Source organism: Carassius auratus, unplaced genomic scaffold (assembly GCF_003368295.1).
Source record: "Carassius auratus strain Wakin unplaced genomic scaffold, ASM336829v1 scaf_tig00040307, whole genome shotgun sequence".
Lineage (NCBI taxonomy): Eukaryota > Metazoa > Chordata > Actinopteri > Cypriniformes > Cyprinidae > Carassius > Carassius auratus.
The window spans coordinates 1-27,869 of NW_020526583.1; the positions used below are offsets into that span (position 1 = coordinate 1).

At 44.3% G+C, this 27,869-nt stretch overlaps 1 protein-coding gene and 17 non-coding genes across 18 annotated transcripts; 14 read left to right on the forward strand and 4 right to left on the reverse strand.

Annotated features, from left to right (window-relative positions):
• Positions 1-608: 608 nt before the first annotated feature.
• On the forward strand, positions 609-680 carry trnad-guc (transfer RNA aspartic acid (anticodon GUC)). The gene has a single exon. It is a non-coding gene; the product is annotated as a tRNA-Asp (tRNA).
• Positions 681-783: 103 nt separating this feature from the next.
• On the reverse strand, positions 784-855 carry trnag-ucc (transfer RNA glycine (anticodon UCC)). Its single transcript has one exon. It is a non-coding gene; the product is annotated as a tRNA-Gly (tRNA).
• An 11,198-nt stretch (positions 856-12,053) lies between these two features.
• trnap-ugg (transfer RNA proline (anticodon UGG)) lies at positions 12,054-12,125 on the forward strand. The gene has a single exon. It is a non-coding gene; the product is annotated as a tRNA-Pro (tRNA).
• Positions 12,126-12,222: 97 nt separating this feature from the next.
• Positions 12,223-12,296, forward strand: trnai-aau (transfer RNA isoleucine (anticodon AAU)). Its single transcript has one exon. It is a non-coding gene; the product is annotated as a tRNA-Ile (tRNA).
• A 106-nt stretch (positions 12,297-12,402) lies between these two features.
• Positions 12,403-12,475, forward strand: trnaf-gaa (transfer RNA phenylalanine (anticodon GAA)). The gene has a single exon. It is a non-coding gene; the product is annotated as a tRNA-Phe (tRNA).
• Positions 12,476-12,610: 135 nt separating this feature from the next.
• Positions 12,611-12,682, forward strand: trnaq-uug (transfer RNA glutamine (anticodon UUG)). Its single transcript has one exon. It is a non-coding gene; the product is annotated as a tRNA-Gln (tRNA).
• An 857-nt stretch (positions 12,683-13,539) lies between these two features.
• Positions 13,540-13,612, reverse strand: trnaa-agc (transfer RNA alanine (anticodon AGC)). The gene has a single exon. It is a non-coding gene; the product is annotated as a tRNA-Ala (tRNA).
• Positions 13,613-14,548: 936 nt separating this feature from the next.
• Positions 14,549-14,620, forward strand: trnap-ugg (transfer RNA proline (anticodon UGG)). The gene has a single exon. It is a non-coding gene; the product is annotated as a tRNA-Pro (tRNA).
• A 124-nt stretch (positions 14,621-14,744) lies between these two features.
• trnai-aau (transfer RNA isoleucine (anticodon AAU)) lies at positions 14,745-14,818 on the forward strand. The gene has a single exon. It is a non-coding gene; the product is annotated as a tRNA-Ile (tRNA).
• A 106-nt stretch (positions 14,819-14,924) lies between these two features.
• trnaf-gaa (transfer RNA phenylalanine (anticodon GAA)) lies at positions 14,925-14,997 on the forward strand. The gene has a single exon. It is a non-coding gene; the product is annotated as a tRNA-Phe (tRNA).
• Positions 14,998-15,132: 135 nt separating this feature from the next.
• trnal-uag (transfer RNA leucine (anticodon UAG)) lies at positions 15,133-15,204 on the forward strand. Its single transcript has one exon. It is a non-coding gene; the product is annotated as a tRNA-Leu (tRNA).
• An 857-nt stretch (positions 15,205-16,061) lies between these two features.
• trnaa-agc (transfer RNA alanine (anticodon AGC)) lies at positions 16,062-16,134 on the reverse strand. The gene has a single exon. It is a non-coding gene; the product is annotated as a tRNA-Ala (tRNA).
• Positions 16,135-17,070: 936 nt separating this feature from the next.
• On the forward strand, positions 17,071-17,142 carry trnap-ugg (transfer RNA proline (anticodon UGG)). The gene has a single exon. It is a non-coding gene; the product is annotated as a tRNA-Pro (tRNA).
• A 124-nt stretch (positions 17,143-17,266) lies between these two features.
• trnai-aau (transfer RNA isoleucine (anticodon AAU)) lies at positions 17,267-17,340 on the forward strand. Its single transcript has one exon. It is a non-coding gene; the product is annotated as a tRNA-Ile (tRNA).
• A 1,272-nt stretch (positions 17,341-18,612) lies between these two features.
• Positions 18,613-21,722, forward strand: LOC113084574 (uncharacterized). The gene is made up of 8 exons (XM_026254906.1): positions 18,613-18,986; positions 19,167-19,247; positions 19,369-19,479; positions 19,587-19,664; positions 19,787-19,981; positions 20,072-20,538; positions 20,649-20,976; positions 21,108-21,722. The coding sequence occupies exons 1-8, from the start codon at positions 18,840-18,842 to the stop codon at positions 21,720-21,722; spliced, it is 2,022 nt and encodes a 673-aa protein (XP_026110691.1). The 5' UTR covers positions 18,613-18,839.
• A 3,939-nt stretch (positions 21,723-25,661) lies between these two features.
• On the forward strand, positions 25,662-25,735 carry trnaf-gaa (transfer RNA phenylalanine (anticodon GAA)). The gene has a single exon. It is a non-coding gene; the product is annotated as a tRNA-Phe (tRNA).
• A 135-nt stretch (positions 25,736-25,870) lies between these two features.
• Positions 25,871-25,942, forward strand: trnaq-uug (transfer RNA glutamine (anticodon UUG)). Its single transcript has one exon. It is a non-coding gene; the product is annotated as a tRNA-Gln (tRNA).
• An 855-nt stretch (positions 25,943-26,797) lies between these two features.
• trnaa-agc (transfer RNA alanine (anticodon AGC)) lies at positions 26,798-26,870 on the reverse strand. Its single transcript has one exon. It is a non-coding gene; the product is annotated as a tRNA-Ala (tRNA).
• Between the last annotated feature and the right edge of the window lie 999 nt (positions 26,871-27,869).

Sequence of the window (27,869 nt, forward strand, 5' to 3'; positions counted from 1 at the left end):
AAAGACACCTGGACAAGTCCACAGGAAACAGATGATTCTTCTGCACAGTCTGACATTCCTGCAGCCTGGAGCTGATCTACTGGTTTCGTCTGACAAGGGGAGAACTGTCTCCCCGACTGAGCCTGGTTTCTCACCGGGTTTTTTCTCCATCCTTTCACCGATCGAGTTTTGGTTTCTTCCCTCTGTCGCTTCTGGCAGGCGGAGCTGGGGACACTTCATGTACAGCGATATCGTTGACTTGATTGCAAATTATTGCACAGATACTATTTAAACTGAACTTAGCTGAATGATGTCATCAAAGAGTTCAATAACGAAATGCCTTTAACTGTCATTTTGCTTTTTGACGCACTGTGTTCCTAATTAATGTTGTTCAGTTGCATTGACGCGATACTTTTTGTTTAAAGCGCAATTTAAAAAAAAAAAAAAAGAGTCCAAACAATGACCCCTGCTACGGGTAGTGTTCCAAGTGTTATGCGACTTCAGCTAATGATGGGTCCATCAGAAATTTTACGGTGCTAGGGCTGGGTCTGCGTCAGAAGAAGCCATGCATTGTTTAGTTATGTCAGTGCAGTGCCGTCAGTTGGGGGGGAAACTGCAGCATGCACGGCTCCTCGTTAGTATAGTGGACAGTATCTCCGCCTGTCACGCGGAAGACCGGGGTTCGATTCCCCGACGGGGAGAGCTGGTTCTTTTCGTCTTCCGAATGATCCATCCAAAATGTTTGGTTGGAGTCGCAGTTCACAGAAGGAGTTCTGCTTCGACGTCAGCCCGAGCCAAAGGACATGCGTTGGCCGGGAATCGAACCCGGGTCAACTGCTTGGAAGGCAGCTATGCTCACCACTATACCACCAACGCAGGCGGAAGTCAGTAGCTTTATTGACGCACTGTGTTCCTAATAAATGTTGCTCAGTTGCATTGACACAATACTTTTTGTTTAAAGCGCAATTAAAAAAAAAAAAAAAAAAAAAAGAGTCCAAACAATGACCCCTGCTACGGGTAGTGTTGCAAGTGTTATGCGACTTCAGCTAATGATGGGTCCATCCGAAATTATTCCATCCAAAAGTTTTGGGTGGAGGCACAGGTCACAGAGGGAGTTCTGCTTCGACGTCAGCCCGAGCCAAAGGACATGCGTTGGACGGGAATCGAATCCGGGTCAACTGCTTGGAAGGCAGCTATGCTCACCACTATACCACCAACGCAGTCAGCAGTCAGCAACTTGCGCCGTCACTAAGAAGGCTCGAAGTGCACGAGTCGCCGATAGGGCTAGAGGAGCAGATGAGATCTTTGTTTGGACCCGTCACTAAAGAGAGCCTTCAAGAATTTGCATCCCGTCACGTACAAGAAAGCGCTGCCTTCCCATCCGGCTAAATAAACACGAAGTGGTCAAACGCAGAGAGTGCCTATTCAGACGATGACCAGTGGCAAGCCCTCTCGCAGCATGCTGTCAGACGGTCAAACTGATTCTGCTCTTGACATTTCGATGTAGCTCTGCTGTGAGCAGAGCACCCAAAAATACAGGTCACTCGCTGTTTTTAGTTAAGACTCTCAATGTTTTATTTATAAAAAAAGTAGTTATTATTACTTTATTTTAGAAAATATAAATTTATTTCTTGGTAAATGCAGTTTTCCATATCTCCACAACAATTTGGTAACGATTTTTACATTTAAAATGTGTGTGTGTTATTATGTGTTGTTATCAAATATAAATGTAAATAGTTTAATCGTTATTTTCATTCAAAGGGCCCAGAAACCATGACTTCTAAGACAATACACACATCATTGTTGACAGTAGCATAGCTTAATTAGCTGACGGTCGATAACTTTAACTTATCTGATCATTTATCATGAACTGTATGCTAGCTAGCTATACTGACACGATTCATTTTCCAAAAATACACACTGTATATGAACAAATAATGACCAGTTTTCAATGAATGAAGTAACAGCCTTACCTTTAACAAAGATGACAATAACAATGACCGGCGATTGGTCAAAAGGAGGCCACGGGAGAGAAACGCGATTGGAGGAAAGTAAGCAACGGAAGAGAAACGCGATTGGAGGAAAGTAAGCCCCAGAAGAGAAACGCGATTGATCAAAAGTAAGCCACAGGCGAAACGCAATTGGTCAAAAGTAAGCCACAGGTGAAATGCGATTGGTCAAAAGTAAGCCACAGGTGAAATGCGATTGGTTCATGTGGGCTTACTTTTGGCTTACTTCGCCTCAGTGGGTGGAAAGCAGTAGTTGGCTTACTTTTGACAAATCGCGTTTCGCTTGTGGCTTACTTTTGACAAATCGCGTTTCGCCTGTGGCTTACTTTTGACAAATCACGTTTCGCCTGTGGCTTACTTTTGACAAATCGCGTTTTGCCTGTGGCTTACTTTTGATCAATCGAGTTTCTCTTCCGGGGCTTACTTTCCTCCAATCGCGTTTCTCTCCCGTGGCCTCCTTTTGACCAATCGCCGGTCGTTGTCATTGTCATCTTTGTTAAAGGTAAGGCTATTACTTCATTCATTGAAAACTGGTCATTATTGGTTAATATACAGTGTGTATTTTTTGAAAACGAATCGTGTCAGTATAGCTAGCTAGCATACAGTTCATGCTTTCTTCAGTACCTGTGAACCTGTAACTTTTCACATGATAAATGATCCGATAAGTTAAAGTTATCGACCGTCAGCTAATTAAGCTATGCTACTGTCAACAATGATGTGTGTATTGTCTAAGAAGTCATGGTTTCTGGGTCCTATGAATGAAAATAACGATTAAACTATTTACATTTATATTTGGTTATAACACATAATAACACACACACATTTTGATTGTAAAAATCGTTACCAAATTGTTGTGGAGATATGGAAAAATGCATTTACCAAGAAATACATTTATATTTTCTAAAATTATATAATAATGACTTTTTTATAAATAAAACATTGAGAGTCTTAACTAAAAACAAACAAAAAAGGCCAAATGTATCCATATGAGCAAAAGTATATGGGAATAGTGCTCATTTTAATTTGGGTAGACCAGAAAGTTAAAAACACTTAAAAAGATTTTAAGAGGTAAAAGCACCTGGTGTAACCCTGGGGTAAGATGACCACTTTTGAAGTATTATATATTTAATGTAATATTTTATAGCCTGGTGTGTGTAGTCATGGTTTAAGATGAAAGCATTGGAAATAAAAGGAAATTTCAGACTTCATACTGACATTACATATTTTATATGTCAGGGATTCCTGTCCTTTGTAGAAAACTCATCTTCAGGACAGTTTATGTCATGGCCAAGTTTATTACCACAGTAATATAGTTTATGCGTAGCTTGTTAAATTATTGTTACACACTTAACATACAGGTGTCTTTCAGATTGCAAAAGATAGTAGTCTTTTTCTGATTTTCATTTCAGAAAATGTATGCATATCCCTCTTTTCAACGGCAATCGGCAACATCAAGCCGACTCCTCATGGCGCCTTCGGCGGAGGCGAAGCGCCTTGAAAATTTGGAGTCTGGAAGGGCCAAACCTAAGGAGGAGGTGGAGGTGGAACAGTGGAGACCCCAGTGACCCCAGTGACCAGTTTTTAGTACTGGCTCACTGCAAACTTCAGTTTGGGAAGTACCAGGGCCAGAGATTTAGATGGCTCCTGGAAAACTCTCTGGGGTATGCCGTGTATTTGGTGCTCAGCATTTCCACTGAGACAGCGCAGACAACACCCCTGTCACAAAATAAACAACTGTTCCTACAGTACACTTCTCAAATTAGAGAGATGGCAGAAGAAGTGGAAAAGTATCAGAGGAAGCAGGAAATGCAGGCAGAAGCCCGGGCAACTGGAGACCAGGGCTGCTTGATGGTGGAGTTTGGTGACTTCCAGGGCCGCTCCATGAAAGATGTTTATGAGGACCAGAGCAAGGAGGCTCAAGCCCTCATCAGGTACCTCATTAAGGCAGATGCCAGGCCCAAAACCAACATGGCCATTTTCAAGACATATGTCCTGAAAAGACGGGCTTCTGCTGTGGTCACCAGCGTACGTCAGCCTGCACCTCACGCTGCAACCTCCAGTGCTTCTGCAACCACTGCACCTCCACCTGCACCTATCCAAACTGGTGTACAGAAGACCGCAACTGTGAAAGCGCTGTTGGCGCGTGGCAAAAATTTGTCTCCTTCACAGCTGGCGAAAAAACTCACGTCACCAGCTAAACCCTGTGAGTAGGAGTGTGAATATAGAATTTTACCTACAGCATTTCTTCATATATTAATTTATCATTATGGCAAACTTGTCAACTTGCTGTTTCCAGATCCATTATTGCAGTCCACTTTACCTCCTCCAGCAGCAGAACCCCCAGCCAAACATTTGACCCCGATACAGCTTTTCGCTACTGGTAAGTAAGCACCATCTTACATATGTTTGTCTCTGTGTATTGTTCACAATGATAGTTTTAACATTTGTGCTCCAGGCAAGTCCGTTCCCACTGCTGAAGATGACGATGAGGAGCTGGTATTTGCTGCATCACAATGTGAAGCACAGCTAAATACAGGTGTGGCATATGACACAAATGCAAATATTACAAGAATGTTTTGTAAAACACAATGAGAAGCGTTATTTCTTGGGGGAAAATAATCAACATTTTAAAATATTTTTTGTTTACAATACAGAATTATGTCATGTCATGCCTCAAGCGGGATGCTTTCTTGAGTGCACTTCTTCAAAACCGTAAGGATGTCCAAAGGTGTCAGTGTATTTATTTGCGTTTCCGAACTTATCCGTTGTTAGATAATCACTAGATAACTTTTTCACACCGCTTGCTCTTCTCACTCACTCTTCATCTCCCCCTGAGCAGACAGGATGGTGGAGATTCATTGTTCTAATGTTAACAGTTTTTCCTTACTCTATCTGTGTGTATGCTTCATGTCCGTGGGCTTCGTTGCTTTACACTTAATTCATCACACCACATTTTCCTTCCTCCATTCCATCTGATCCTCATTCTCAGTCAGCTGCACTGATTCCATTCTCCTTAAATTAATAAAGTGTATGCTGGGTTATGTGCTTCCTTAACACTAGTACCACTTTCTTCACTCTCGTTCCTAAAAATAACATAATAATTATGAATACTTGTCCAAAAATTGTGCTTTGCAGGCTATTTGTGCGCTGCATTTATGGCATATTACTATCAAATGCAACAGTCATCCTTATTGTTTTTTTTACTATTCACTCAGAGGACTGTGCTGCTCCATCTCCATCAGTGGAAACTGCCAAGGCACCAGCTCCTTCACATCACCGGCCACCAGCTGAGCTTCCAAGTCACTGGAAAGATCAACTTCCACCTTTCCAGCATGAGTGGATCCGGAACACACTGTTTAAGGCCAACCCACGAACCGGCAAGCCAGAACTAGTGTCCCAGCTGAAACTTTGGTGGTATCCTCCTCAGCCCCCTTTAATAAACACTCAGCCCCCTGCCTCACCTGACCTCTTCTTCTGTCGGCCCCTTTTCTTATGGATGCCGCTGAAGATGTGGTTATTTCCTCTCGTCTGTGTTCGCCCAGACTGTGGTAGGCACAGACTAACTGCGGCAGGAATTTACCGTACCGTGCGTAAGGTCTTGGACATCGACGGGTGGTATGACCTTGCCACTGAGTATCTGGAGTGCAAACGCTGCAAAAAGAAATATCCTGCCTGGTCCAAGGACATCCTAGGACAGCTGGATATGGGCCACCGCAGTCAGTTTCCAGCTTTGCTGACATACAGGTAATTCATAATGACAATCATTCATTATTAGGTGCTTTTATGTGGGTTATTTTTTACCAGCTAAAGAATTTGCATGATTATACTGTTGTTTCCTTAGATACTCATGTGACAACCGGGTGCTGAGGATGATGAGGGAGAGGACACTGGGCAACAGTGTGACTCAGCTTTACAGGAAGCTGATGGAACAGCACAGTGAGGCATGGACACAGCGTGTCTTGCAGTACCTGACTGCCTGTGAACCATTCACAAGGTCCTCCCTTGTGCAGCCTCCTGTGTTTGCTGATCCTCCACTTTTACCTGCTTTGCCTAAACCTAAGTGGCTGTTAGCCGTGTATGCAAGGGATGTTCTGGGGCGACTGCACGAGGTCAAGGCCAAATTAACATCTGTCTTTGGCTGTGTTCTCAAGATGGATTCGACAAAAAAGGTATCAAAGCCCTGTTTATATCCAGAAATTTGCCAGATATGGATATGGCACGGATATGGCACAGATATGGCACATTTTTTTTACTCTTTTATTTTTCCCAATAGGTCACAAAGAAACTTGCCGGTGCTGCTTCAGGAACAGCTGCCTGGTGCACAAATGTCAGAAACGAACACGGCCAGGTCCTTGTCTCTGTGCTGACAGCTGCCGAGGGACATGGACTGGACTCCATGGCAGCTGGTCTGATGAAACGCTACCGAGAGGCAGGAGAGGCAGCCCCAAAAGTGATGTACGTGGACAGGGACTGCTGCAGTCAGTACGGCCAATCGCGGGTGAAGATCATGTTTTTGGAGTGGGATGAGCTTGTAGTGCGCCTCGACATCTGGCACTTCATGCGGCGATTTGCTGCAGGTGTCACGACAGAGGCTCATCCGCTCTATGGGATCTTCATGGCACGTCTGTCCACGTGCATCTTTCAGTGGGATCCAGAGGATGTGGCTGCTCTTCGCTCCGCAAAAGAGGGTGACCTGGCGGCAAAGAAGACTGGCCACATCTCAGAAAAGGCGGTCAGTGCTCGCATTACCCGGAGGGAGTTGGCACTGCACTGCCGGAGGAGGACCAGGGGGGTGGAGGAGACCACCAGATTGATTGGGTCACTGATTGATCAGTTTGACAGTGCGGATGGGAAGGACACCCTGGGAGTTCCTCTGCTGGACCACGAACGGATCCAGCAGATATGGAAGGAACAGCGCAAGCACGTCCAGTGTATCCAAGACCCAGAGGACTTTCCGCTGTACATGAAGACAGGGACACTGAAGAAAGGCGGCGTGGAGCTGTGCTGCTACAGGTGTGCTCGTGGCTCTACCTCCTTGGAGTCATTCCACCTCCACCTGAACTGTTTTATTCCAGGTATTACATGCATATGGATTATTCATTTTTCTGTAGAAAATATAAGCACTGTAACTGCTTCCATCACTTTAAAGTAATGCTGCATTAATAAATGTCACACTCTACATTATACTTTTTAATGTCATAAGCATTGACAAAGCTGTCTTTACTAACAAGTCACTAGTAACACATGACTAAGTGACAATCATTTTTAATATAGTTACAAAACTCTATTAAATGTAGTATACAAATTACTTCAGAGCACCTTATGTGTAGTACATATATTGTACATATGTGACATATAAAACCCTTTTTTATATATTTTTTTTATATTATTTAACTTTTAGGAACCAGTGCCAGCGATGCGCATTTTCAGGCCTATCTCCTTGAGGGCTTGATGCGTTGGAATGATGACCGAATGGAAGACGCCATAAAACGGGCGTCCTCCATTCGGACATATGGCAGTGCCATGAGCGAGGCTGTGGACCGGCTTAGCCGAACAGTCTTTGGGAAGCCCTGGGATGAGCGCTATCGCCCTCCTGGAGCATATACAGGTAAGACATTTAATTATTTCTTTTGCAATAGAGTATTAGAGCCTCCAATGTACTTGATCAATTATTAAGAACACTTTTTTTATTATTTTATTATTGTAGGTGAATTGCTGGGAATCGAGTACCTTTACAGCCAGACTGGCAAAACACTGACTCCAGTGCTCCAGAACCCAGAGGAGGAAGACCGGTTGGTGGAGGAGGTTGATGATCAGGACCTGCTAGATGAGGGGTTTGAGGAAGAGAGCATGGAGGACATCACAGTTCCAGTGCTGTATGAGGATGACCCCTGCCTCAGAAACACCCCCTCATCTTTGCCTCTGCCTCAGTCCCCAGCATCACTGGCTGAGTCGTCCACATCATCTGGAGGAGAGGGACAGCATCTCGCCCCTGCCTCTTCAGTGCTGTCACAGACATCTGACACTGGAAGCAGTGTCTCCGGCGAGGCTCAGGTACGACACTCTAAGGGCTTTATTTCGTTTCAGTCTCGTTTTATTCCACATACACTACAAGCAAGTTTTTTTTTTTTTTTTTTTTTACTTTATTATTATTATTATAAGGTTAAAAATAGCTTCTAGAGATTTTTGTTTAGGTTTCTTTGATGAATAGAAAGTTCAGTGTATATTGTAAGATTATAAATGTCTTTATCATCAATTTAATGCGTCCTTGCTAAATAAAAGTATTAATTTCTATAATTTAATAATAAATATATAATGATTTAAATGTTCTGACTCCACACTTTTGAAGGGTATAGTGTATAATATTAAAAAAGCTTTTTATTACAGATAAATTCTTATCTTGGATCCTTCTATTCATCAAAGAATCTTGAACAAAATGTACACAACTGTTTTAAATATTGATAATAATATCAATAAAAAAAAGGTTTCTAGAACAACAAATTTCTGAAGATCATGTGACACTGAAGACTGGAGGAATGATGCTGAAAATACAGCTGTGCATCACAGGAATAAATTACACTTTAAACTATATTCAAATAGAAAGCATTTTTATTTTAAATAGTAAAATTATTTCACAATATAATGGCTTTTGCTGTATTTTGAATAAAATAAATGCAGGCTTGTTGAGCAGAATTCTTTAAAAAATGTCAAAAATATTTCTGTTCAAAGGCTTTTGACTGGAAGTGTATATTAACACTAATCTGCATTTACTAGGGAGCAGTCATTGGACCTGATGGCATCGCTGGGTGGGACAAGGTCCAGGATCTGGCTGGTTTCCTGGTGGGTCTTCGTGAGGCTCCTTACCTCACCGACCTGCAGGTTACAGAGGCCATCCAGCTGTGGACCGCTCTCCCTGATGTTGATAAACAGCGGGTCAACTATCAGCCTCGACATCAGCCTCAGCTGACACATGGGCGCTTTAAGGCACCGAAGCGGTCCGGAGTCACACCGGGTGTGGAGAGTGTGAAACGGTGTCTAATTGGACATCCTGGGGGTCCAGCACAGTGGCCCAGCACCAGCCGCTTGGTTGAGGCCATTTGTATGAAGCTGTGTGCTTTACACAAGTCACCGACCAAGAAGGCTGGAGTTTCCACCCCCAGGTGGTCTAAAATCCTTTCGGATTACCACCACATCCGAGAGCTGGTGCTTAACAATCAAAGGCTGATGGATGAAACAATGATACAACTGTTTGAGCTGAACCAGAGGACACTCATTCAGTGGTAAGCAAGGCACATTATTTGGTTCCAGTGAACTGAATACTTCTGTACACACACACACACACACACACACACACACACACACATATATATATATATATATATATATATATATATATATATATATATATATATATATATTTTACAAGTAATTTACTTTCAGGTTTCAACGGCAGCAGAAGAATCAGGAATTGAGTGTCCTCGTCCAGGGACTGACTCCATCTGACCCAATAGATGTGGCTGATGTGCAGCTTCCTCTGCCGAGGGAAAAATTGGATGACGTGCCATCAACATCAGGCCCAAAACATCAATTTATCCTTCCGCCAAATCGAGAAGGACAGGCTCCAATTCTGCGACCGGGTCGCCGGCCCGCTGCTGCCAAAAGGGAGTGCCCTATCGCACCCGTCCCCACAGCAGCAGGAGTTGTGCAGCCCATTTCAGCACCTGGGTCACTGTTAGGCACACTAGTTTTTAACCCAGACATGACTGTGTCAATAGTGATTCCATCTGCTGGTGCTTTGACATCCGGTCCAGGCCCAGCTCCGCCTGCTCCAGTGCCTGCTCCAGTGCCTGCTCCAGTGTCTGCTCCAGTGCCTGCTCCAGTGCCTGCTCAAGTGCCTGCTCCAGTGCCTGCTCCAGTGTCTGCTCCAGTGCCTGCTCCAGTGCCTGCTCCAGTGTCTGCTCCAGTGCCTGCTCCAGTGCCTGCTCCAGTGTCTGCTCCAGTGCCTGCTCCAGTGTCTGCTCCAGTGCCTGCTCCAGTGCCTGCTCCAGTGTCTGCTCAAGTGCCTGCTCCAGTGCCTGCTCCAGCCCCTGCTCCAGTGCCTGCTCCAGTGCCTGCTCCAGTGCCTGCTGCTCCTGTGTCCCGTTACACCCAGAGGAACAGGCGCCGGCGGGCCCTGGAGACGGAAAGCGGAGTCCATAAGAGGAAGTATGTGCGAGGGGTTACTTTTAACACATGCAGCAAATGTGGGCAGCCCAAAACTAAAGAGTTTGGTCATAGCCGATATGGGAATGCCACATTTTGCTCACGCTCCTCTAATGGAAAAACTTTAGATGATTGGTTGGCAGAACAGCGGCAGGCAAAATAAATGACAAACTCCGCCTCCATTGTAAATAATGTGTATATTTTGTATATATTATATGGGCCCACTCTTTTCATATATATTTTTTAATATAAGTAGTACATAATATCTTTCCTGTATATATAAATATTGTTTATATTATATGGGCCCACTCTTTTCATATTTTTTTTTATATTGTGTGTATGTATGTGTGTGTGTTCATTTTAATAAAACATTTTGTATATATTACTTGGGCCCACTCTTTCGTATTGTGCTTTTTATATTCTGTGTATGTACAGTATGTGTTTGTACTAATTTTAATAGAACATTTTTTTGATTAGATAAAAAAAATCTGCTACATCATATCAATCAAATCATATCCACACACACAAAACGTATTTGAAGAAACGTTTTTTATTAATTTTATTTAAACACAAACATTTAAATAATACACACACACAAATCTATGTAATATAAAATCAATCAATTGTGTCATAGATAACAAAATAAAAGTCTCGGTTTATTGCATGCTTAAAAATACACGTCGAGGATATATGACGTCACGGCTCATCCGAGAGAGCACGGGTTCGAATCCAGGCCGCGGAGGGTAGAGTTGTCTCACATGTAATTAAAACTCTTCAAAACGAAGAGAAATATACCCCGAGTATTGCAGCAGGGGAAATCTTTCGGCATTTTCACGTGTTCTGCGTCTTTTCAGCTTGCGGGCGGGGCTCAAAGATTGGACCCCTTCCATTGCGCAGCGAGCGCTCTACCATTTGAGCTAATTCCCCTGGCCTTTCAAGAATGATGAGCATAGCTGCGAATGACCGGCTTGATGCAAAGAGGCCGTCCCTCCTCTGGGCTTGCACCTTTGCACTGGCCGCGATTGTGTTGTCGAATTAACAAAGAGATTTAGCTTTTGTGTTAAAGGACCTTCTCGGTCTTGTTACGCCAGTATGCATGTGCGGATTCTTGTATTATGCAGACCACCTTGCATCACTTGGGTCACGCAGACAACTTCTCACCTCTTTTTCTCACACTGACTTAAAGAATAAGGAAGCGGTTCTCCATTCCAGTCCTCGCTCCCCAAAGGTCTGCATATTTTGCATGTCTCTCTTTGTTAGCACACCTGATTTGGATAATCAGCTCATTAGAAGTGAGCTCCTTGCGATTGACATGGTCCCTACACAGTGTTCATTGCTCCCCACTCCCTGAGCAGGGGAAATCCGTCGAAGTTTACTTCACTTTGGAACATTGGTTCACGGATTTGCGCTGCGCAACGTCTTCACACATGGACAAGTGTGACATCATATACCTCTGTATACCTCTGTACACCTCTGTGTTAGTCACTTTGAACTGAACGTACACATACGCTCTGAACTTGAATCACGGAGGGATGTCATGTGATGTCCACTTCTCAGGGCACTTACGTTTGAATGGAACAAATGTCTGAAGATATACGAGAAACATACAAAATCTGAAGAGCAGGGGGCTCGAGGACTGGAATTGAGAACCGCTGGTCTAAGTGACATCTGACAGTTTCAGCTGTCCTCCCTAACATCCCTCTACATGTTAGATACAGCCACATTTTTAGGTCAGTTAAGAGGCCAACTTGCGTTCGTTAGCCTTAAACACTGTCTCGAGGTCTTTGATTGCTTCCACGTTAGTTCATGTTCCTTCTTTTATTGATGCTGCAGTAGCTCTTTTTTCTCAGCCCAGCACAGGAAGGCTCGTTGGTCTAGGGGTATGATTCTCGCTTTGGGTGCGAGAGGTCCCGGGTTCAAATCCCGGACGAGCCCTTGGTTGGGATAAAACGTGAAGCTTTGTTGTCTCATTGCGTTCACTAACATTGAGGCAGTTTTTTATTCAATCGGGTAGAGACAGATGGCTAAGGGAGGCCGGTTAGCTCAGATGGTTAGAGCGTGGTGCTAATAACGCCAAGGTCGCGGGTTCGATCCCCATACTGGCCAGCTGTTTATATTGTCTGGGGGCTCATCTCTGCTCTGCTCTTCTCCTGTGACAAAGAGTAGGGTGATCTCACTGAAATCCCTGCTTGCTAAGCAAGAGCTTGTTGTGGCCGAAATAGCTCAGTTGGGAGAGCGTTAGACTGAAGATCTAAAGGTCCCTGGTTCGATCCCGGGTTTCGGCAAAATCTCCCACTCTTTTCCGTTTTTTGAGGCGGGCCAGTGACCAAAAATCACTGGGTTCCAACTTCTCTGTATAACTGCTTCCCCACTGCCACGGAGCTATCTGTTTCCCAGTTGGCCACCAAACAAGCAGTTTCGGTTCCATGGTGTAATGGTCAGCACTCTGGGCTTTGAATCCAGCGATCTGAGTTCGAATCTCGGTGGAACCTGTGTGCTTTCTTGCCGCAGGAAAAGATAAAAACAGCACTAGGTTGGCACTGGTGACAGTCTTTGTGGCCCTGTGAGCAACGGCTGCTCCAGGTAAGGTTTCATGGTGTATTGGTTAGCACTCTGAATCCAGTGATCCGAGTTCAAATCGCGGTGGGACCACTTTTTGCAACCAATTTGCGCAGGACCATGTCTGAAATACTTTTTGGCAGCTTTGAGTCCAAAAAAATTAACTAACGTAGAGACTGTGGCAGCATTGCATCGATGCCCAGTCGGTCTCTTTAGGGCACTGGTTCTCAAACCTGTCCTGGAGGCACCCCTGCCCTGCACAGTTTGATTGTCTGCCTTATTAGACACACCCAAATAAGGTATTGCGGTCTCTATCAATGAGTTGATGATTTGAAACAGGTGTGATAGATGAGGGAAACATTCAAAATGTGTAGGGCAGGGGTGCCTCCAGGACAGGTTTGAAAACCACTGCTTTAGGGAACTGTGTGTAAAATGGCAATGTTTTGCAACCAATTTGCACAGGACCATGTCTGAAATACTTTTTGGCAGCTGTGAGCCCCAAAAAAAGCTAACGTGGGAGTGTCGCAGCATTGCGTCAGTGCTCAGTCGGTCTCTTTAGGGCAATGGTTTTCAAACCTTTCCTGGAGGCAACCCTGTCCTGAACATTTCGTATGTCTCCCTTATTAGACACACCCAAATCAGGTCTTGCAGTCTCTATTAATGAGCTGATGATTTGAAACTGGTGTGTTAGATGAGGGGAAATGCAAAATGTGCAGGGCAGGGATGCCTCCAGGACAGGACTGAAAACCACTGATTTAGGGATGTGTGAGTAAAAGGGCAGGAGCCAAATTGGAGAATGCGGGCATCGATCCCGCTACCTCTCACATGCTAAGCGAGCGCTCTACCATTTGAGCTAATTCCCCTGGCCTTTCAAGAATGACGAGCATAGCTGCGAATGACCGGCTTGATGCAAAGAGGCCGTCCCTCCTCTGGGCTTGCACCTTTGCACTGGCCGCGATTGTGTTGTCGAATTAACAAAGAGATTTAGCTTTTGTGTTAAAGGACCTTCTCGGTCTTGTTACACCAGTATGCATGTGCGGATTCTTGTATTATGCAGACCACCTTGCATCACTTGGGTCACGCAGACAACTTCTCACCTCTTTTTCTCACACTGACTTAAAGAATAAGGAAGCGGTTCTCCATTCCAGTCCTCGCTCCCCAAAGGTCTGCATATTTTGCATGTCTCTCTTTGTTAGCACACCTGATTTGGATAATCAGCTCATTAGAAGTGAGCTCCTTGCGATTGACATGGTCCCTACACAGTGTTCATTGCTCCCCACTCCCTGAGCAGGGGAAATCCGTCGAAGTTTACTTCACTTTGGAACATTGGTTCACGGATTTGCGCTGCGCAACGTCTTCACACATGGACAAGTGTAACATCATATACCTCTGTATACCTCTGTACACCTCTGTGTTAGTCACTTTGAACTGAACGTACACATACGCTCTGAACTTGAATCACGGAGGGATGTCATGTGATGTCCACTTCTCAGGGCACTTACGTTTGAATGGAACAAATGTCTGAAGATATACGAGAAACATACAAAATCTGAAGAGCAGGGGGCTCGAGGACTGGAATTGAGAACCGCTGGTCTAAGTGACATCTGACAGTTTCAGCTGTCCTCCCTAACATCCCTCTACATGTTAGATACAGCCACATTTTTAGGTCAGTTAAGAGGCCAACTTGCGTTCGTTAGCCTTTAACACTGTCTCGAGGTCTTTGATTGCTTCCACGTTAGTTCATGTTCCTTCTTTTATTGATGCTGCAGTAGCTCTTTTTTCTCAGCCCAGCACAGGAAGGCTCGTTGGTCTAGGGATATGATTCTCGCTTTGGGTGCGAGAGGTCCCGGGTTCAAATCCCGGACGAGCCCTTGGTCGGGATAAAACGTGAAGCTTTGTTGTCTCATTGCGTTCACTAACATTGAGGCAGTTTTTTATTCAATCGGGTAGAGACAGATGGCTAAGGGAGGCCGGTTAGCTCAGATGGCTAAGGGAGCCCGGTTAGCTCAGATGGTTAGAGCGTGGTGCTAATAACGCCAAGGTCGCGGGTTCGATCCCCGTACTGGCCAGCTGTTTTTATTGTCTGGTGGCTCATCTCTGCTCTGCTCTTCTCCTGTGACAAAGAGTAGGGTGATCTCACTGAAATCCCTGCTTGCTAAGCAGGAGCTTGTTGTGGCCGAAATAGCTCAGTTGGGAGAGCGTTAGACTGAAGATCTAAAGGTCCCTGGTTCGATCCCGCGTTTCGGCAAAATCTCCCACTCTTTTCCGTTTTTTGAGGCGGGCCAGTGACCAAAAATCACTGGGTTCCAACTTCTCTGTATAACTGCTTCCCCACTGCCACGGAGCTATCTGTTTCCCAGTTGGCCACCATACAAGCAGTTTCGGTTCCATGGTGTAATGGTCAGCACTCTGGGCTTAGAATCCAGCGATCTGAGTTCAAATCTCGGTGGAACCTGTGTGCTTTCTTGCCGCAGGAAAAGATAAAAACAGCACTAGGTTGGCACTGGTGACAGTCTTTGTGGCCCTGTGAGCAACGGCTGCTCCAGGTAAGGTTTCATGGTGTAATGGTTAGCACTCTGAATCCAGTGATCCGAGTTCAAATCGCGGTGGGACCACTTTTTGCAACCAATTTGCGCAGGACCATGTCTGAAATACTTTTTGGCAGCTTTGAGTCCAAAAAAATTAACTAACGTAGAGACTGTGGCAGCATTGCATCGATGCCCAGTCGGTCTCTTTAGGGCACTGGTTCTCAAACCTGTCCTGGAGGCACCCCTGCCCTGCACAGTTTGATTGTCTGCCTTATTAGACACACCCAAATAAGGTATTGCGGTCTCTATCAATGAGTTGATGATTTGAAACAGGTGTGATAGATGAGGGAAACATTCAAAATGTGTAGGGCAGGGGTGCCTCCAGGACAGGTTTGAAAACCACTGCTTTAGGGAACTGTGTGTAAAATGGCAATGTTTTGCAACCAATTTGCACAGGACCATGTCTGAAATACTTTTTGGCAGCTGTGAGCCCCAAAAAAAGCTAACGTGGGAGTGTCGCAGCATTGCGTCAGTGCTCAGTCGGTCTCTTTAGGGCAATGGTTTTCAAACCTTTCCTGGAGGCAACCCTGTCCTGAACATTCCGTATGTCTCCCTTATTAGACACACCCAAATCAGGTCTTGCAGTCTCTATTAATGAGCTGATGATTTGAAACTGGTGTGTTAGATGAGGGGAAATGCAAAATGTGCAGGGCAGGGATGCCTCCAGGACAGGATTGAAAACCACTGATTTAGGGATGTGTGAGTAAAAGGGCAGGAGCCAACTTGGAGAATGCGGGCATCGATCCCGCTACCTCTCGCATGCTAAGCGAGCGCTCTACCATTTGAGCTAATTCCCCTGTCCTTTCAAGAATGACGAGCATAGCTGCGAATGACCGGCTTGATGCAAAGAGGCCGTCCCTCCTCTGGGCTTGCACCTTTGCACTGGCCGCGATTGTGTTGTCGAATTAACAAAGAGATTTAGCTTTTGTGTTAAAGGACCTTCTCGGTCTTGTTACGCCAGTATGCATGTGCGGATTCTTGTATTATGCAGACCACCTTGCATCACTTGGGTCACGCAGACAACTTCTCACCTCTTTTTCTCACACTGACTTAAAGAATAAGGAAGCGGTTCTCCATTCCAGTCCTCGCTCCCCAAAGGTCTGCATATTTTGCATGTCTCTCTTTGTTAGCACACCTGATTTGGATAATCAGCTCATTAGAAGTGAGCTCCTTGCGATTGACATGGTCCCTACACAGTGTTCATTGCTCCCCACTCCCTGAGCAGGGGAAATCCGTCGAAGTTTACTTCACTTTGGAACATTGGTTCACGGATTTGCGCTGCGCAACGTCTTCACACATGGACAAGTGTGACATCATATACCTCTGTATACCTCTGTACACCTCTGTGTTAGTCACTTTGAACTGAACGTACACATACGCTCTGAACTTGAATCACGGAGGGATGTCATGTGATGTCCACTTCTCAGGGCACTTACGTTTGAATGGAACAAATGTCTGAAGATATACGAGAAACATACAAAATCTGAAGAGCAGGGGGCTCGAGGACTGGAATTGAGAACCGCTGGTCTAAGTGACATCTGACAGTTTCAGCTGTCCTCCCTAACATCCCTCTACATGTTAGATACAGCCACATTTTTAGGTCAGTTAAGAGGCCAACTTGCGTTCGTTAGCCTTTAACACTGTCTCGAGGTCTTTGATTGCTTCCACGTTAGTTCATGTTCCTTCTTTTATTGATGCTGCAGTAGCTCTTTTTTCTCAGCCCAGCACAGGAAGGCTCGTTGGTCTAGGGGTATGATTCTCACTTTGGGTGCGAGAGGTCCCGGGTTCAAATCCCGGACGAGCCCTTGGTCGGGATAAAACGTGAAGCTTTGTTGTCTCATTGCGTTCACTAACATTGAGGCAGTTTTTTATTCAATCGGGTAGAGACAGATGGCTAAGGGAGGCCGGTTAGCTCAGATGGCTAAGGGAGCCCGGTTAGCTCAGATGGTTAGAGCGTGGTGCTAATAACGCCAAGGTCGCGGGTTCGATCCCCGTACTGGCCAGCTGTTTTTATTGTCTGGGGGCTCATCTCTGCTCTGCTCTTCTCCTGTGACAAAGAGTAGGGTGATCTCACTGAAATCCCTGCTTGCTAAGCAGGAGCTTGTTGTGGCCGAAATGGCGGTACCTGACAACCACAAGTCTGTAAAATTAATCCAATAGTATGCCGACTTCTATCTTTTAAAAACCAATCACGTTATGACCTCTATCTTTTGAAAACCAATCACGTTACGACCTCTATCTTTTGAAAACCAATCACGTTACGACTTCTATCTTTTAAAAACCAATCACCTTACGACTTCTATCTTTTATAAATCAATCACGTTGCGATCTCTATTTTTCCGCGTCCAATGAAATGGCAAGGTCTATTTCTCATACACCAATCACGCACGTCCTCGCCAATTGCATGTAATCTCCGCTCAGGTAACGTTAAATTATTTACATTCCGCTCATGTATGTTATTTATATCTTGATATGAATGAAATGGTTTAGGATTTTTGTTCTTTAGGAATAGCAAGATTGGCCATGTAAATTAGCCTATGATTACCGCTTGATACTACGTAACGTCAACTGTCACTGATGTGTAAATACTATTACGACCGGAGCTAACGTAACTGTAAATATGTCGAATTTAACCGATTAACAAGTTTTCTCAATGAAAAAAAAAATGCTTTTTATTTAATTGTAATAAGGTTCCACAGCTTTTTCCAAATGCGGCATTTGAACACACAAAATAAATTTGGAAAATGTTAATGTTTTGTTTAACTTTTACACGTATGTTATATGTTTGTACATATGTTATGACCAGTCAAAAGAAGTGAATGGATAAGTTTATACATTCAGGTTCATGCCCTTATCACATGGACACAGTTGAAAGACCACAATATGTTTAATCTGAGTATTTGTTTTAGTCAAATTAATCCATAATGCTATATATTTATTTATTTATTTATACTCATAAACGTGTTGTATGAGCCTAGGTCATTGAGACATACAGCCATAATAGAAAGATCTATCACAACTTGTTAAGACTCTATGTAATTGTTCTTATACTTTTATTCTTGTTATAATCTTATTATATGTATTTTTTTATATTTGTACAAACATACACACATACATACAAACATATATATATATATATATATATATATATATATATATATATATATATATATATATATATATATATATATATATATATAAATGTTATATAATTGTTTTGACATTATATATATGACTGAATTGTGCAATTGAAATGTTTCCTCTTGGCATGAATATAGCCCCTGCTGCTGACATGGCATTAAATAATAAATAAATAAATCACAACATGTTATATGTAAGATAATATGTGTATTATAATGAACTTATAATCTGCTATAATATGGCGGTCGTTCTGGACCAGGAACACAACTAGCTATCATGAAATGAACACAACAGGAGGGTAAATGCTACAGGCTACAATGGCAGTTAGTGTAACGTGTTATGTAGTGTTTCAGGCAACGACATGGCTTCAGCTAAGTCTCACAAAGGCATGAGTAATGCTGAATGGCTTGCGCGTCTGGAGAGTTTTGCCCAAACAGGAGTTTGGCCATCTACACAGGGGAATAGACCTTCTCCCCGACAAAAACGATGGCATGAGATGTATCAGAAGGTAAGTTATGCAGCTAGATTCATGGGCAAACTAACAAACTTTTTTGACAATACATTGTGGTATTTTTATTTATGTGTATGGTTAAGTAATTACATGTAAATACAATGTTATATTGATATAATTATGATGACTTATTGCTGTTTTGAGATCCAGTGTCAGAGGTATAATTCATGTTCACAGATAGAAAAGTGCCCTCTGCAAATGAGGGGACAGACCACTCTTCTGAAGGAAGCTCAGACATGTATTTGTGGCTTTCACAAGGTAACTTCAATTAGCCTGGTTCAAGTTGCATAAATAGATAGATGTGTTTGCAACATCAATGTGTCTTTATATCTAAAATCACATTAGGAAGACTGTTTTGTACTTTATGCATGTGTCACAGGTTCATCCACCAGTCACAGGGGAAGCATCACAGAGCACCCCGGCCCAAAGCACACCCTCTGTCAGCGATGTGTCATGTCCTGCAAAGAGACCTAAACTGACATTGTCAATGGTAAGCAGACCACACTATTGCATGCATCACTGCAGATACTGAAACATCTCAACCTTTAACTATAGTGTTAGGGTTTTGTTATCACTAACCATGACAAATCTTTTTAGTTTGAAAAGTCAAGGTTTGGAGGCTCACATGTGGCAGCAGCAAAACCTAATTTGAGCACCCAGAGGAAAACCTCTCAGGTTAATATTAAAAGACATCAAGACTTTTATAATGTCATCATGACTTTATCACTATGTAATTTTAATGTATTAAAAACATGGCAATCCCCTTAATAAATTATTCATAATGTTTGACTCCACAGATGTTAGAGCACTCCAGTTCAGCTACAGTTTCATGTCCACCCTCTGATCCTCATCCTCCTCCATCCCCCAAACCTCATCAGCCCGTCATCCAGTCCTCCTCTTCCTTCTTCCTTCCTCCACCTCAGAGTTCACAACGCATCAAAAAAACAGCAACGCCATCAACTGTTTCTGAGAATACTGTTGTGAGGAGCCCAGTAAGATCTCATTCAAAATATATACATGTCTTCATCATTTAATGCTCTCTTAGCTTTTATTTAAACCAGTGTTTTTTATAATATCAGCAGGTCTCATCTCAGCCAGAAGATCTCCCCCTTCTGTGGCCACAGACAATGCCACAGCAAGACCAGAAGTGGGTGTCAGAAGCACTTTTTAGGGTTGGTGCAAAGGGAAAGCTGGAGCTGCGTGAAAACCTACAGTTGTGGTATCACCCCCCACCACCAGCCCTGTTGTACCACCAAGCTCCAACACCTGATAGGTTTTTTTCACAGCGTCTCTTGCTCTGGATGCCATATAAGCTGTGGAAGGTGCGGCTCCAGTGTACTAACCCTGCCTGTGCCAGGCAACAGCTGTGTGGTGGTGGACTGCACAGGAGGGTACGACAGGTGTTAGACATTGACAGATACTACAACCTGGTGACAGAGACCCTGATCTGCACCAGGTGTAGAACCAGCTATCTGTCCTGGAGTCAAGCTGTGCTGCAGCAGTTGGACCTGGCCCATCGATCTGAATTCAGGGTCATCCTCACACGCAAGTAATTATTTTGCAGTCATTTTCACTTATGTGCTACCCTTTCTGATAAATATTTCCTACAATAATTAGATACCTTATAATAAGATACTTAAATGAATGCTTTTTTCCAAGGTATGCCTGTGACATTCGGGTTCTTCGCTTGCTGCGTGAGAGGGGCATGGGGAATGGCCCAGTGAGGATCATCGGCCAGCTGAGAGAGAACCACAGTGAGGAGTGGTTGAAACGTGCGCTTCGGTACACATCAGAGTGTGTGGCCTTTTTTGATAATCGTGGCCTGCATCCGCTGCACTTCCAGGAGCCACCACCACTTGCTTCAGTACCCAGCTACAAATGGCTCCTCACTGTATATAGTCAGGACATTCTCAACAGGCTCGATCACATAAAGGCCAGCATAACATCCACGTATGGATCAATCTTAAAAATGGATTCAACTAAGAAGGTCAGATAAGCTGCTTAATTGACTGTACCCTTATCTATAATGTATTGTTAGACCAAGAGAGCTTTATTTTTTTCAGTGTAACTGATTTGGATGCATGTTGTATTATTTGCTATGCTTATTGTTTCTTTCAGATCACCAAGAAGTTGAGCGGGCCTGCGAAAGGCACAGCACAGTGGCTTACCTCAGTGGGCAATGAGATAGGTCAGGTGCTGATGAGTGTCCTGACTGCGAATGAAGGGGCTGGGTTAGACCTCATGGCTGCAGGGCTCATGGAGCGATACCGGAGTGCTGGTGTTGATCCTCCCACTATCATTTATGTGGACTGTGATTGTTGCAAGAAAGTGGGAGAGACTAAATTGAAGAGGCGGTTCAGCGGCTGGCCAGATGTCATCGTCCGCCTAGACATTTGGCATTTTATGCGACGTCTGGCAGTAGGGTGCACCACTGACGCCCACCAGTTGTACCCTACTTTTATGGCAAGGCTGTCATCCTGTATTTTTGAGTGGGATGCAGGGGATCTCACTCTGCTGAGACAGGCCAAAAGGGAGCAACTCATCCAACAGGGCTGGCCTACTCTGTCGGAGGCAGAACTGGACCATCATTTAACTAAAGCTGAGCTGCTCCAGCACTGCAGGAGGAGAACACGGGAGAAGAAACCACTTTCCGCCTCCTTGATATGCTCACCAGAGAGCTCATGGGTGGCAAGGGGAATGATGCTCTTGGTGTTCCTCTACTTGACAGTGTGAGAATGCAGCACATCTGGAATGTCCAGAGGCGGCACATCACCTGTATCCAAGACCCTCCAAATGTGCCGCTCTATACTGAAACTGGAACTACAAGCAAGGGTGGGGTGGTTCTAAAAACTTATCGTTGTGCCAGAGGCTCCACATCCCTGGAATCATTTCACTGCCACCTAAACAGATTTATTCCAGGTTTGTCATGTCAGAATATACCACATTTTGCCACTAATTCCTGTTTATCAAGATATTTGCAGATTAAATTTTATGTTTTGCATTTTCTCAAAGCAATATTTGGCTTTCTATTTCTTTTTCTAGGGAACAGCGCAAACAGCCTGAACTTCCAGATTTATCTCCTGGAAGGTTTATTACGCTGGAATCAGGACCGGGCTGAAGCTGCTGTTGCAGATGGAGGTTCAACTCTGCGCTCTTACACAGGGGAGCTGGTTTACTCTGTCAATGAGAACTACAATAAGTTGTATGGCAGGAAATTGGTCCCTAGCTTCACTCCACCTGCAGTATACACAGGTAAAAATATTTTGATAAATGCAGCTCATGATGTAGCATGTTTTTGGTAAAATTACAAGTGCTTTTGGACAATAATAATGTAATTTTGACATATCAGAGAAAAATTATACTACCAGAATATTTATACATTATTCTGTGTTCTAGGTTTCAGGGCAGAAAATAAAATACATAGTAGAATATAGAGTAATCCTGTCTTTTTATGATACCCTCTGAATTAGATATATATTGTTCATACAGAAGTGGACAACAAAATATTTACTGCATTTCTAAATAAACCTTTCTGCATAATTTCCATTAAAAATGTTTCCTGTTACAAATATTTCCTCAGGGGAGCTCATTGGAGTACAGTACTTGTTGAGGCAGAATAGTCAGCCCCTGGAGGACATGTGCCCTACCTCTGATAGGACCTCTCAATTGCTGGAGGAGATAGATGTGGAGGAGCAAGTGGAAAAGGATGAGGGTTTCATTGATTTCTTTGGAGAGGAAGCCACAGTGGCAAATCTTGTGGCATCAGATGACTTAGTCCTTTCAGGTCCACCAGTTCTACCAGCTGCACCAGTTCCCAGTGTCCAGGCTCCTACAGCTGCACCACTGCCCAGTGTCAAAATTCCACCACTGCCCATTGTCCAGACTCCACCACTGCCCAGTGTCCAGACTCCACCATTGCCCAGTGTCCAGACTCCACCACTGCCCAGTGTCCAGACTCCACCACTGCCCAGTGTCCAGACTCCACCATTGCCCAGTGTCCAGACTCCACCACTGCCCAGTGTCCAGACTCCACCACTGCCCAGTGTCCAGACTCCACCACTGCCCAGTGTCCAGGCTCCACCACTGCTCAGAGTCCGGGCTCCTTCAACTGCACCAGTGCCCAGTGTAGCTGCATCACTGCTCAGTGTCCAGGCTCCACCATTGTTCAGAGTCCGGGCTCCTTCAGCTGCACCAGTGCCCAGTGTCCAGGCTCCACCACTGCCCAGTGTCCAGGCTCCACCACTGCTCAGAGTCCGAGCTCCTTCAGCTGCACCAGTGCCCAGTGTAGCTGCACCACTGCCCAGTGTCCAGACTCCACCACTGCCCAGTGTCCAGGCTCCACCACTGCTCAGAGTCCGGGCTCCTTCAGCTGCACCAGTGCCCAGTGTAGCTGCATCACTGCTCAGTGTCCAGGCTCCACCACTGCCCAGTGTCCAGGCTCCACCACTGCTCAGAGTCCGGGCTCCTTCAGCTGCACCAGTACCCAGTGTCCAGGATCCTTTAGATACACCAGTGCCCCCAGCAATGGTAAAATTTCCTTTTCTATACGAATTGTCACTCATTTAGTTATCTGCCATTAAGCAGTAAACTTACTTAACAGCATGTAAATACCTAACCAACAGTTATATATTTCCAGGCTGTTGACGAACACTGCATTCCTGGAATGGACCGGGTGGATGCGTTGGCAGAGTGTCTGGTGGAGCTGCGCACACAGACAAGCCTCACACTTACCAACCAACAAGTTGCGACCATTGTGGGTCTGTGGCAGAACCTGGACAAATTTGATAAAGACAGGGTGGTGTATGCTGCTCGTCATCAAGACAGGCTACTTACAGGACGTTTTAGGTCCCCAAAAAAGAAAGCTGTCTTCACTCCTGGTGTCGACAGCACAAAAAGGTGTGTTTTGGGTTCTAGCGGCTCTCCAGCACAGTGGCCTAATTGCTGTCGCCTTGTTGAAATGATTTTCATAAGGTTATGTAACATCCACCGAAGCCCCAAGAAACAGCGGACAGAATGTCTGTCTAGATGGGATCTCATTCTTCGTGATTACAGAAAAATTCGGCAGCTAATCCTGAGCAATGGAACGGTGATGAGTGACACAACCCTTCAGCTAGTTGAGGTAAATCAGAGGACCCTTACGACATGGCACAATAACCGTTTAAAGGGTCAGGAGGTCTCCTTGCTGTTGCAAGGGCTGGACCTTCCAGAGGCACGTCCAGTGGCTTTGGATGTTTTGCCTCCAGCACGAGTACAGCCTGTTGTGCCTCCACAATATAGCCACCAGTTGCATACCTACCAGATGCCACCAGACACAGCTGGACAGGCAAAGACAAAGTTTAGAAAGATTGCGCCCTCAGCTACCTGTACATCTGCCACAGCAACTTCAATCTGGCCATCAGCCGTACACCCTCAGCGTTCAGCCACGTCCAGCCAGCTAAGGACAATTTGTCCCAGGCCGACAGCACCACACCCATTGGTTCCTGACACACCCACTGCCCCTGTTGTGTCTCAGATGTTTCTGGTGCCCTGCCCAGCCCCATTTTCCACCATTAACCCTGGAGCAATTTCCTCTGAGCCACCTGCAAATGACACAGCCACTCCAACCAAACGATCGTACAATCGCACTGTAAAAGCAAATTCGTGCAGAAAGTGTGGCCAATTTCGTACTCAAGAAACTGGCCATAGCCAGTACAAAGGCAAAATATATTGCCCTAATAAAGAAACAATTACAAAGGAGCAGTGGTTACAGATTATGAGAAGATAACTCATTTATTTATGTGTGATACATTCATTTTGTTCTCTTGGTTGGATCTGTTCTGTTTTTTATCTTCCAGCCATATTTAATGTTAAAGAGTTATACTGTGCACTTTTTTTTATCTTGTATTATTATTATTATTATTATTATTATTATAAACATGTGGGTATGTATGTGAATACACTATAATACATATGGAATATATATACATATTAAATAAAGTTAAACTATTATTATTATTATTATTATAGAAAGGTTTATGTGTAGAGGAAGCAGTATAAAGTAAAATACCAAAATGTGTAGATTTTGATGTATATATTTATATATTTTTTTGTACTTATTTTATATAGCGTGTGCACTTAAAATTCTTAATTTTATATTGAATTTAGTACTTTTCCTACATTTTTTTAAATATGTATATAGTTAATAAATATATTTCTCTTTGACTGGTGTGTTGTATTTATTTGTTTTATTGAATGTAATGACATTCAGTTTACAGTTAAATTCAGTGTCACGTGTAGCTTTGCAGTAAGTAATATGATACAATAAAGTGTGAATGCCGTAATAAGGAGGTTATTTTGTCCCTACTGCCACAGGAAATGATTGCCTTAATAAATGCACTTTGACTAATGATAATGATAATGAGAATAAAATAAAAATCAATCTTAGAAACGAAAGAATTATTAAATCAAAAACATTACTGTCAAAATCAATCTTAGAAATGAAACAATAATTAAATTCAAATACATTACTTTTAAAATCAAACTTGGACACGAAACAATCGATTTACGATTTTTAACAAATACACGCATAACTTTATGTGACAGCGTGGATTCGAACCTACGATTTCCTGAATTTCTCGCGCTTCTCTTCCTCTCTCTCCCCTCTTCCCCCCCTTCTTATACAGACAATTGTTCCCCAGCTTTAGCTCAGTTGGGAGAGCGTTAGACTGAAGATCTAAAGGTCCCTGGTTCGATCCCGGGTTTTGGCAAAATCTCCCACTCTTTTCCGTTTTTTGAGGCGGGCCAGTGACCAAAAATCACTGGGTTCCATCTTCTCTGTATAACTGCTTCCCCACTGCCACGGAGCTATCTGTTTCCCAGTTGGCCACCAAACAAGCAGTTTCGGTTCCATGGTGTAATGGTCAGCACTCTGGGCTTTGAATCCAGCGATCTGAGTCCGAATCTCGGTGGAACCTGTGTGCTTTCTTGCCGCAGGAAAAGATAAAAACAGCACTAGGTTGGCACTGGTGACAGTCTTTGTGGCCCTGTGAGCAACGGCTGCTCCAGGTAAGGTTTCATGGTGTAATGGTTAGCACTCTGAATCCAGTGATCCGAGTTCAAATCGCTGTGGGACCACTTTTTGCAACCAATTTGCGCAGGACCATGTCTGAAATACTTTTTGGCAGCTTTGAGTCCAAAAAAATTAACTAACGTAGAGACTGTGGCAGCATTGCATCGATGCCCAGTCGGTCTCTTTAGGGCACTGGTTCTCAAACCTGTCCTGGAGGCACCCCTGCCCTGCACAGTTTGATTGTCTGCCTTATTAGACACACCCAAATAAGGTCTTGCGGTCTCTATCAATGAGTTGATGATTTGAAACAGGTGTGATAGATGAGGGAAACATTCAAAATGTGTAGGGCAGGGGTGCCTCCAGGACAGGTTTGAAAACCACTGCTTTAGGGAACTGTGTGTAAAATGGCAATGTTTTGCAACCAATTTGCACAGGACCATGTCTGAAATACTTTTTGGCAGCTGTGAGCCCCAAAAAAGGCTAACGTGGGAGTGTCGCAGCATTGCGTCAGTGCTCAGTCAGTCTCTTTAGGGCAATGGTTTTCAAACCTTTCCTGGAGGCAACCCTGCCCTGAACATTTCGTATGTCTCCCTTATTAGACACACCCAAATCAGGTCTTGCAGTCTCTATTAATGAGCTGATGATTTGAAACTGGTGTGTTAGATGAGGGGAATGCAAAATGTGCAGGGCAGGGATTCCTCCAGGACAGGATTGAAACCACTGATTTAGGGATGTGTGAGTAAAAGGGCAGGAGCCAACTTGGAGAATGCGGGCATCGATCCCGCTACCTCTCGCATGCTAAGCGAGCGCTCTACCATTTGAGCGAATTCCCCTGGCCTTTCAAGAATGACGAGCATAGCTGCGAATGACCGGCTTGATGCAAAGAGGCCGTCCCTCCTCTGGGCTTGCACCTTTGCACTGGCCGCGATTGTGTTGTCGAATTAACAAAGAGATTTAGCTTTTGTGTTAAAGGACCTTCTCGGTCTTGTTACGCCAGTATGCATGTGCGGATTCTTGTATTATGCAGACCACCTTGCATCACTTGGGTCACGCAGACAACTTCTCACCTCTTTTCTCACACTGACTTAAAGAATAAGGAAGCGGTTCTCCATTCCAGTCCTCGCTCCCCAAAGGTCTGCATATTTTGCATGTCTCTCTTTGTTAGCACACCTGATTTGGATAATCAGCTCATTAGAAGTGAGCTCCTTGCGATTGACATGGTCCCTACACAGTGTTCATTGCTCCCCACTCCCTGAGCAGGGGAAATCCGTCGAAGTTTACTTCACTTTGGAACATTGGTTCACCGATTTGCGCTGCGCAACGTCTTCACACATGGACAAGTGTGACATCATATACCTCTGTATACCTCTGTACACCTCTGTGTTAGTCACTTTGAAACTGAACGTACACATACGCTCTGAACTTGAATCACGGAGGGATGTCATGTGATGTCCACTTCTCAGGGCACTTACGTTTGAATGGAACAAATGTCTGAAGCTATACGAGAAACATACAAAATCTGAAGAGCAGGGGGCTCGAGGACTGGAATTGAGAACCGCTGGTCTAAGTGACATCTGACAGTTTCAGCTGTCCTCCCTAACATCCCTCTACATGTTAGATACAGCCACATTTTTAGGTCAGTTAAGAGGCCAACTTGCGTTCGTTAGCCTTTAACACTGTCTCGAGGTCTTTGATTGCTTCCACGTTAGTTCATGTTCCTTCTTTTATTGATGCTGCAGTAGCTCTTTTTTCTCAGCCCAGCACAGGAAGGCTCGTTGGTCTAGGGGTATGATTCTCGCTTTGGGTGCGAGAGGTCCGGGTTCAAATCCCGA